Source organism: Nestor notabilis, unplaced genomic scaffold (assembly GCF_000696875.1).
Source record: "Nestor notabilis isolate BGI_N333 unplaced genomic scaffold, ASM69687v1 scaffold19463, whole genome shotgun sequence".
Lineage (NCBI taxonomy): Eukaryota > Metazoa > Chordata > Aves > Psittaciformes > Psittacidae > Nestor > Nestor notabilis.
Window position 1 is genome coordinate 61184 of NW_009921720.1, and position 10869 is coordinate 72052.

At 43.2% G+C, this 10869-nt stretch overlaps 1 protein-coding gene across 2 annotated transcripts in view; it reads left to right on the plus strand.

Annotated features, from left to right (window-relative positions):
- The window catches only part of ABL1 (ABL proto-oncogene 1, non-receptor tyrosine kinase), a 74874-nt gene that overhangs the window by 60633 nt on the left and 3372 nt on the right, over positions 1-10869 (plus strand). For both annotated transcript variants that reach the window (XM_010011280.1, XM_010011281.1), the window contains exons 5-10: positions 3768-3852; positions 4217-4394; positions 6557-6741; positions 8848-9000; positions 9631-9720; positions 10041-10205. In XM_010011280.1, the coding sequence (XP_010009582.1) occupies positions 3768-3852; positions 4217-4394; positions 6557-6741; positions 8848-9000; positions 9631-9720; positions 10041-10205 (856 nt within the window). The remainder of the gene's footprint in view (positions 1-3767; positions 3853-4216; positions 4395-6556; positions 6742-8847; positions 9001-9630; positions 9721-10040; positions 10206-10869) is intronic.

Below are 10869 nucleotides of genomic sequence, written 5' to 3' on the forward strand. Positions count from 1 at the left end.
AGCAGGAAGCGTTTTCAGGCTGGCTGCTGCCCTCAGCCCTGGTTAGACAGTTTGGGTCAGTGACTGCTCTTCCTTTGTGTGCTGTAGGCTTGGAATAGAGTATTTTTGGAAGAGCTTGATCCTATTATGCTTCTATGTGATACCTGAAACACTCATATCTAAACAAAGGAGGATGTTAACAGCATAATTTTTACTTCAGAATGGATGAAACCGTAGCAAAATAGAGTCCTAATGTCTCGCATTCAGGGTGTGGTAAAGTTGAGCTGTTCATGCATGAGCACACTAACACAAGCTGGTGTCTTAAGGAAAATTGTGGATTGTGAGTCAGTCAACATGAAATCCAAAGGCTGTGCTTCAGGGAGGCTTTACATGTTTTGGTCTTCTCTCTTATGTGGCATCTTTCCCTGTGTACCTGGAAGACTTAAGCAATTCTTCACAGCTGCTTCTTATCAAAAGAGAGAAGTGGAGGAAAAAGTGTATCCAAGCTAAAATATATTAAAATGTATAAGTGGCCTTAATGAAGAACTGGATTATCAGCTCTGTTTCTGGCTGTGCTCCCTGATTTGTGTGCCTTGGTTTCCTTGCCTCTTGAAATGCAAATAATGCTTTGGGAGTTCATGAGGTCATTGCTTAATTCATTTATGTTTATAGAAATGTCTTGAGATCTTCTGGCACCATCCACACACATTGCATTTGATTGCTTAATAAGAGTTTATATTAACTTGACACCATGTTCTCTCTCCTCCGATGGGGATGTGGTTTGGTCTTGCAGAAACAAACAGAACAGGGGGTTTTGTTTGTTTCTTTTTTGTTTTTTTGCAATGGAAAATTTGAAGTGGAGGGAACTGTGTGGATGCTTTAGTGTCAGGGGAAGAACATTGCCTTGATTTGGGGAAAATATTTCTTCCTTGCTCTCTGAGCAGCGGCTACCACAGTATTTCTGGGTTGCTATGGTTGCAGAAAGTATTTTCATTTTGGCCTTTTTTGTACTCTGAAGATTCCTGTTGCTGCCTGGAGGAGAGTCCAAGTGCCTCCTTGCACAGGGAGCGAGTGACACCTAGTGTTATCCCTGCTTGTACCCAGCGCTGGGGACCGCAGGGCTTACTCGGGAGCATTGCAGTGCAGGAGCTGGGATGTGACCAGGTTGAACAAAATGCCAGTGAAAAGGAGAGAGCAGTTCTTTCTTGGAGCATCTTCTGCTGTAACATCTCCTTTCCTGCTTCTGGTTGCAGTGTGAGGATACCCGATGTCTTCAGACTTCTCACTTCAAATCAGTCGTTGCTTTCATTCTCTTCTCTCTAAAACCCATCAACAAAGGCAAATTGCATGTTATCCCATAAAGGTGGTTGTGCATAAGGAAAAACCTTAATACAGACCATGGCTGTTTCAAATACATCAAATAAATATTTAATGAAACATGACTAAAAGTGCTTCATAATGTAGTATGGAGCAGCACGTTCCACTGGGGAATGTAAGAATAACCAAGAAGAGAGTTGCGAAAACACTTCAACCTGCAATTATGCATACTAAAATCATCCTTAAAAGCAAATTTATAATCTACCTTCCTTGAATCCATCAAGCTGCTGCTTGACAGGTGGGATTGCAGCTTTCTTCAAAGTTTTGGGAAACATTTTAAAATCACATTTATATCCCAGTTCTACTGGGGAAAACAAGCTCTGTGCAGCTTCTGCACAAGCATTCAAGTGACTCACTCTGTTTTCCTCAGAGATAATATCTTTCAAAACTTTATATGACTCTTCTTGTTCCTTCCCCATCTGTTCCAGATACCTCTATAAGATAAAGGAGATGGAAAACTAAAAGAGGAAAAGAAGAATCCTTCCAGCATCTTTTTTAATAGCAATGCTTATGAACACCCATTTGTTGTTCAGTTTTCTATCAAGTGTCTAAACGTAGCTCATAGTTGGCGCAGAACTCTAGATCACACAAGAAAGCAACCAAAGCAGCACACGCTGTTCCTCACTTGTATTTAACTGGGAAGTGCTAGACAATGTTTTGGTGCCTAGATGTTTCCCAGTAAAATACATGATTGGAAGCTCAGGGAGTTGCACAGGACACAGCAGTATCTATAAGGGTCTGTTGTTATGACACAACACACTCTGCATCTGTGGTTTTTACACTTGATGTTGATGGCAAGGGGCAGGAGTGGAGCTTTGTGACCTGCATAGTATTAGACCAGTGCAGCCTGCTGGGATGGTGGGCCAAGCATGAGGGTTGTTTAATGGCTGAACTGTTGTGAGCTGGTCACCTCAGCATATTTCTTACTGCACGTCTCAAGTCTGCATCCATTAGGACTGCCTTTTCCTTCCCCTCTCCCCACCCTTTTTCTCTTTGCATTTTCCCAGCAGAGAAGCCTGTGTTTTAAATGAGGCAGCTTGCAGCCCTGATGTCCCTTAATGCCATGCCAGGCTCCTGTGCTTTGCTAGGAAAACACTGTATAGCCAGAACTAGTTTATTTCTTCCGTGGTTTTGTGCAGTGGAAGATGGAGGCTGGTTGAGCTTGGTCCTTTGCATGAGATGAGGTTTTCAGAGAGATCGTTTTTACAGTAGTTCTCTGTAGGTGTCCTTCCTATCAGTTTGGTCACTGTGAGGCTGGAGATTTAAAACAGTGGACCAGCTATGCAGAGGAGCAGCCTTTCAGAGCCTGTAAAGCATGCACAAGATAAACGCATATTTAGGGTAATTTTGCAACCTGGGTTATTAACCCAGTTTCCTTTGCCAAAGAGAACAGTTTAAGGTTCTGCTCACAAGCACCTTTGGGCTATTAGTTTTGACAGAGTGTGTTCAGCAAATCACAGCTGCCAATCAAGCTAATTGGCAATGAATAGTAAATGATTGAATGAAACTGTTGGAAAAATGTTCCCGTTGCTAACTGCAAAGCAGAGAGCTGGCTGGATCTTACAGCAGCAGCCCACTGTTATCATTCTCACCAGCAGCAGTAAATCCTTTCCAATCCTTCCTTAAAACACTTCGTCCATGTAGCCTGCCAACATTAATCCATCAGTGAAAGAAAATATGGATATAGAAAGAAACATTGCTTTAGGAACAGATCTGTATTTTTGCACCTCTTTGAAATGACCTTCCGGCCATTTGGGGCATATTTGAGTCAGAAAATATATCTTTTGAGCAAGATTGCATCTTCCTCGGTTTTGTGTTGTGTCAAGTAACTTTATGGCGTTCAACAAATAGGCAGTGACACGTCTGCCCAGAACAGTTACGTCATGGGTCAGGCTCCAAATGCCAGGAATGAAATCTGGGAAACCTTGAGCTTTCAATTACGAAGTCATCGGCCTCCCTGTCTGGAAGGGAGGATTTCTTGCTCTTACCCAGTGGATCTGGAGACCCAGCTTCTGGAGTATTTGATTGTGCCATATCCTTCCTTTTTTGTTCATTCTTATTTCTTCTCTTTTCTCTTTTTTTTTTTTCCCTGTTCAGAACAAGTACATTTTTCCTTTTCAACTGCTGAGTGGTCCTGTGAGAGGCCCTTTGCAAAAGGGATATGGATTTTCTTGCCCCAAAAAGCTCCATTAGAATAAGAATGCTAAAAATATATATATTTTCTAAATCCAACAAAAAAAACCCCAACGTTCCTAACTCCCTGGCATTGTGATGTGGCTACAGGGAAAATACTACCTTGAAAGAACTATGGCTTATGTTGTCAGTTTGCAGTTCTTTTTGTGTCCTCATACAAAAATCTGTTCCTCCTTTGTGCATACTGTCCTTGCCAAAGCTTTACCATTGTTCTGCAGGAGGATACCATGGAGGTGGAAGAGTTCTTGAAAGAAGCTGCAGTAATGAAGGAGATCAAGCATCCGAACTTGGTGCAATTATTAGGTAAGTGATAAATGCCAAGCAGAGGGATTTGAACTAAACCCTTGTGCAGTGATATGGATGTTAAGGAGCAGATAAGCTGCTTACCATACCAAGGCTTTAAATACAGACACTTATTGTCTGGCAAAATTCACAATTTGTACCACTAATGCATGGTTCTTAATGATCTCGTCTCTCTAATGTTTAACTTGCCAGAGCTTGAAGCAGGAAATTAAACCCCTCTATTAACCAGTTCCAAGCAGAACTCATTCTTTCTGTGAGCCCCATATTTCCACCTTCGGGAGGTATACATTACCTTAGAGGACAAAACCTGAAGGTTCACTGATACTTCCAAACATTCATCGTAAACTTTATGTTGGTCCTTTAGGGGTGTGCACACGGGAACCTCCTTTCTACATCATCACCGAGTTCATGACATACGGGAACCTGCTGGATTATCTGCGTGAGTGTAACCGGCAGGAGGTGAATGCTGTGGTGCTGCTGTACATGGCAACTCAGATCTCCTCAGCCATGGAGTACCTGGAGAAGAAAAACTTCATTCACAGGTAGGAAGGGCAGTGAGCACCCCTGAATCTCAAGCACAAAATGTGCTGTGATTTATTTTCTTGCCTTTCAGATTACCACGGCATTGACTTAGGTACAGTTGGTGTATTTAACACATGGGTGCATTGTGTTTTGATACAGTACATTAACCTGCCTATAGGATGGTCTTCTAATTGTTTTTCCCTCAGTGTTTTTCTCTTATCTTTGAAGTAGATGCAGGTGAAATACATATCACTACTTTCTTATTTTGGGCAAGGGCCTTAAATGTAAATGCTTCCCAAAGTAACGGGCTCTTAGTGGACCAGATAAACTACTGCTCTTCCTTGATTCTAACAGCCATTAACAACTGCTGCAGTCGGTGTTGCTGGGTGCGTGGCTCACAGCAAAGGGTGGCTCACAGCAAAGCCACCCTCTTAGTGCCTTCTCATCCCGTGTTCTTTCTTATTTCTGTCACTTTTTTTCCATCCTCTGTAGGGATTGTTTCCCACTATTGTCCAGATTGCACATTCACTTTAATAAGCATCTCTGCAGCCTTAAAAGTCTCAGAGACTCTGACCTTTAAGTGTGCTGCAATTATGGCTGGAGCTTTGCATTCTTCATCTGTAGAAATGGCCTCCTAGCAATATAATGACACATCCTGAGCGAAGGTTTGAGAGGCGCTGAGCTTTATACAAGATGCTGCCTGTGCCACAGCCTGACCTTTCCTGCCCAATTAACTGGAATATGAAATTAGCACATGTTTTTTCGTAGAGACAAATATGAAGATCGTGTGTAAAGTCTAGGTGCTCCTCCAAGTCATGCATTGCCTTTGCTGCCTGAAAGGCCTCTTTAAATGCTTCTGTCAGTCAATAAAGCTAACGGTGATTCTGCCAATTAAGTTTTCCAGCCTTTGATTTGAAAGTATTTCACCCCTTCAGCATGTAGGAAGTAAACTTTATAAACTGCTTTGTATGAATCCCTTTTGTCTGCTCTCCTTTTCATTTCATTTCCTCTTATTTCTGATGACCCATCTATCTAAAATAAATAGTAGTGATTTTCCTTATCAGCCACCCCCATACCCACCTACCCAATTATTTTAGGAGTGTTGTCACAATTCACATCCATGGATTCAAATGCTGGGCTGTGACCTCATTTAATGAATCAGGAAGGAGGAGGAATTTGATTATGAAGAGGAGCTTTTATTTAGGCACACATTGTAGTAATCAGCATTGATAAGAAGGTATATTCAAAAACACTGTGAAAAATTAATGGGTATGTAGTAAGACGTACTTTTATTTATTTATTTATTCCAATTGAGCAGAACAAGCAAAAGAAGCAGCAGTGTCTGGCTCATATCTAAAGATCTCACTCGAGCTTGCTGGTAGAAACAATTTTTAGTTCAATGTGACATAATTTGGAATACTTAACAAGACCTACTATTAGGAGAAATGTTTTGTGCTTTATGTTTTTATACTCGTGAAGCATTTCCGAGGGTTCTAGCAGCATTTATGAGCCAGGAAAAGCAGCAAATGCACCGTGCACATCTCTCACCTGCCAAGGTAGAGGCAGGTGGAAAATGTGGAGGAAGATCTTAATTTGCTTCTTGCTCAGTTCTTTAAAGATGTAATTACTGATAGAAGGGGCTACAACAGGTTTGAAAAGGCCAAAACAAGGTATGGAAAGGTTGTGCTGCAAAATGTGGTATTCTTTGGAGGAAGAAGAGCATTGCTGGGAGCTAAACCTGGTGCTTGAGCAAGGCCTGGAACAGGAGTTCTGGAGAGTGACTGGTGTTGGCAGGGGTGACCGAAGTGCTGGAGAGGTGGGCAAGAAGTGAGGCAGTGAGACTTGGTTTATTCAGTGCTCATCCTCAGCTATTGATAACTTGAGCACTGACATTTCTTTAAATTATTTTTATCCTGAGGGTGGCAGCTTTTATTGAAAGTGAGGGGGCTTCTTGAAGCTTTCACTTCAAATAAAAAAAAAAAATGAAAAAGAAAAAGTTTGGATGACAGATTACAGAGCTGGAATGGAAAATAACTTTCCCTCTTACATGTATGTGTATAACTACATAATTTCTGTGTATCAAAAGAAGCACCCAAGCCCAGGTTTCTTTGGGAACTGCAGGTTTCCTTGCTGTTGCTGAAAGTAAAAGCTTCTCATTGCCTGGTTTTGTTCTTATTTTTAGGGACCTTGCTGCCAGAAACTGCCTTGTAGGGGAGAACCACTTGGTGAAGGTGGCAGATTTTGGCCTGAGCAGGTTAATGACAGGAGACACATACACTGCCCATGCCGGAGCAAAGTTCCCCATCAAGTGGACTGCCCCAGAAAGCCTGGCCTACAACAAGTTCTCCATTAAATCCGACGTCTGGGGTAAGATTTTGCATGTGTGAATTAATGCAGATTATAGTCATCTTGTCCAGGGCTGTGAACTGAGGACATTGTGGAACATTTCAGGAGGGAGCATGCTCCCTGCTTTGAACCATATTGTTCCATGAGCTTGTCGGGGCGCAGGAACTAGTCTCTGCTAAGTCAGTCCTTGAGTGGAGCACTGAGGGTGCCAACCTGGCTTTTTATGTTTGAACCATTGGCAAATATGAAAAGAAAGGATACTGTAGTGCTCATGGAAATGTATGAAATGGGGCTGGGGGCACCAGCACCACCGCCTTCATAGAGTTCTGGCATTATGAAACATTTTACTGTTGTACAGCCAGGAACTTTCTAACTCTTTCAAGAAGGAAAGTAAGAATCTGGTTCATTCTGTATTAAAAAAACCTCCACAACTATGTGTGTATCTGTCTGGTGATAGCTCCAAGCTCGTCTTTCTGCGTTTTCAAAGAATAATCTTTGAAATGAGATGAGGAGAATCAGAGAGAAAATTTGATGACAAATGGTTATTGAAGAGCCCCAAGGTGCTGGTGATAAGAGTCGGCTTAACTAAATGGAGCAATATTCTATCAAATCTGACCTCAGAAAAACTTATTGTACTTTTTATCAGCCTTTGTTTGGGTTTTATATCTCTGCCATAGCTGTTGGTCAAATTCTCAGAAGTGCCCAGTGACACGAGATAGAATTTTGTGGGACGTGGTCCCAAAGGCACTTGGAAAACGTTATCTGAGCATCTTCTATATATAAAACCACAGATAATGGTGAAGCAGCCATGAAGTTTTCTGGAGTTTGGGGAAAACTGTGCAAAGAAAGGCTTTATTTTGAAGAAACTGATGCAAAATGTTTGATAGGCAGGGGAGGAAACCCAAAACAGCCTCCCAAGGAGTATGCAGTTGCTGACCAGGGTGTTTCTTCTGCTTTGGACTTGCACGTGGTGGTGTTGGCTGCTGCTGGTATCTGCCACAGTCTCAAGGATGCTGCTGTATCACTGTGGTGGCTGCAGGATCTCTGTTGCATTTAAATAGTAGAGTATGTGGGGAGGAAAGATCCAAAAGGAGTATTGGATATCTTTAATTAGGGTTAACGTAACTTCACGTGGTGAGAGCTGGGGCAGAGGACTTTGGGATCTGATTAGAGCAAGCCATCTGTCCCCGGAGGCTATGGCTGTTGCTGGGCATGCCAGAGTTTAGATGCTTTCACCTCACTGCCTCCAGACAGCAATCAAAGAAAATCGTGCACAGAAATGTCTAATGTAAATTGCCCTTGGTGGTGTTACCATGTAATGTGATGTGATTTCCTTACTTACGCAGAATTGTAATCGCTTTCTCTTCAGGTTAAGAACAGAATAGGGTGACTGAACTAATTACATGCAGGTTGTTGAACTGCTGTTGAGTTTATTCTGTGTGCTCGACTCCTGGGTTAGCTGCCTGACCCTGGTGCTGACCTGCATCCTCATCGACTTTGGGGTCTTGAATGCCTGTTTCAAGACCCTTTTTGTGCTCTCCCTTTTCCTGTTCAGCTTTCCCTGTGACCAAAATGTCTCACCCTCACCCTGTCTTGTTGGTGGCAACTGCTGGAACTTCCCTCTCATACTGCTTCCAAGGTTTCTCCTCTAGATCATAGTACAGCTAAACAAGGGCACCCCAAAACCATCGAGCTATTAAAGTGTGCTGGTCCTTTAGGGAGAGGTTGCAGATGAGAGGAGCTGTCAAACTGAGGGAGAGACTGCAGTGCAGCAGTGAAACCCTTTCAGCTAATCCACTGTGAAGTCTCTTAATTGTGCCTTTAATAGGACTTGAAGGATCTCAAGGCGTTCAGGTTTGAGACAACTGATACATTGAAAATTAGTCTAATTCTACCCTGTCATATCACAGGAGACTTGTCTGAGCTGACGAAGAGGCTTGTTACGCTTCTTTAACGTTTAAGCTGCTGCTGAGCGTGGGACCTGAGCCACCCAGAGCTGGTTTAAGTGTGCAGCGCTGTTGAGTAACTATTCCCACTAAACATTCTCTCACATTGAAGATGAAAACAAAGCTTATTGATTATTCTTTTTTTCCCCTTTCTCTTTTGTTCTTTCTTTCTCCACTGCAGCCTTTGGCGTTCTGCTGTGGGAAATTGCAACCTATGGTATGTCCCCGTACCCTGGCATTGACCTGTCTCAAGTCTATGAGCTGTTGGAGAAAGACTACCGCATGGAGCGCCCTGAAGGCTGTCCTGAGAAGGTCTATGAGCTCATGAGAGCATGTAAGTGTTCCTCAGCCCTGCAAATGCTGCTTTTTAGCTCTGCAGAAGTGCAGTAAAAGTGCCACATAGATCAAGGCATGAGAAACCCTTTGCCAGTTGCAGTGAAGGTCCGGTTCTGTGTCGAAGTGTTTGGTGAAAGCTTCTTTCCCCAGAAGATGAACGCGCAATGAAACCAACCATTCTTCTCTACTGGGAACACACAGGCCTGGGGGAGACATTTGTTGTTCATCTCACTGTTTTGTTTGTCTCCCTTTCCCTGACAACTTAAAGAAAAGCTTGTGCTGTAAGGATGAAGCAGGAGCTTTATTAGGTTTCTTGCAGGACTGGCTGTTATTCTTCCACTGTGGCCTTTTGGTACGTGGCTTAGTGCTATACATTTATTTTCTTCCAGCAGTGCTCAGCACCTACTGTTCCATACTGACATGGAGACCTGATAAAAAGGGTGCCGGGTGTCTGCAACCGTCACTGAGCTGAAGTGGTTGCAGACACTCTATAAACCAGATTTCCATGTCAGTATTTTCTCTCACTCATTTTATAAAAAGGGAACTGCAAAACTAGCTCCTCCTGGTGCAGTGCACTGAATGTCTAATGCTGGTGGGAAGTTCTCAGTGGTGGTGTTCTTTTTTCCAGGCTGGCAGTGGAGCCCTTCTGATAGACCTTCGTTTGCTGAGATCCATCAGGCCTTTGAAACCATGTTTCAGGAATCCAGCATATCGGATGGTAGGTCTGGGTCTCTCTTGGACCACCCAGTTCCAGGGATGGGAAAAGGGCCACACTGTTCATAGGCTGTTTTGCAGTGAAACTGAGTGCTAGGTTATATACTGCCTGGTGTAAGCAGTGTAGAAAGCAGAGGTGCCTTTATATAAGGGCTTTGTTTCTGGGCATACAATTGATTTTAAAGGGCAAAGTGGCTGGACAACCTCAAGGAACCTCTGCTTTGTGTTGTTTGCTTTTCTTTTGTGCTATTAACTCTGAACAGCGCAATAGGGTTTTTTATCTTCTGTGGATTGTAGTGATTGTTTTTCTTCTGTGTATTGCAGAGGTGGAGAAGGAATTGGGAAAGAAGGGCATGAGGAGTGTAGTGAGCAATTTCCTGCAAGCCCCAGAGTTACCAACCAAAACACGAACATCAAGGAGAGCTGCTGAAAGCAAAGATGCCAACGAGGGCTTGGAGACTGCACATGCTCGAGGCCAGGGGGAGTGTGGTAGGTTTTAATTAAAGTCATTATTCCTTCAGGAAATACAGAGGGAAACAAAATGTGTGTCCTGCTCTAAGTCTTCACCTAGGCAGAGCTGTGTCTAATAACAGGTGCCATCTCTCCGTACCAGTATTGTGCTTCTGGGTGACAGGCTGCTGAGCTTGCTTCCCTGGGTTCAGAACTCCTTTTATTATCTTTTGCAGAGGTAGGTTGCTAATCCTGGGACCAGATACATACAGCAGCTGAGAGTGTGAGTCCTTAACTGGCAGCAGGATTGGCACTATACCTGCTGTTGCTTAGAGAAGCCCTAGGAATTCTTTCAACTTAATGGCTGTTGCCTGCAGCTCCCTATAGACCAGAGCCTGAGCACAGAGCTCTCTGATCATATCCTCTTCCAATTCCCTGGTAGGAGCTATCAGTGGGGTCTCCCACTGCATCCGAGTGTTGGGTAATCTGCTGTGTTCAAGCCACTTTACACTACCACGTTGCATTATTTAGAGCAGGATGATTGCTGGGGTTTAGCAAGCCCCATAAGGGAGGTTTCTTCACTGTTCCTTCCTACCAGATTTGTGCTTGCAGCACTGAAGAGTATTACTTTTGGCAGGTACCAAATACAATTTCAGCAAGGGACAGAGAGGTATTTACAGAATCTTCTATGAAATTAAACACT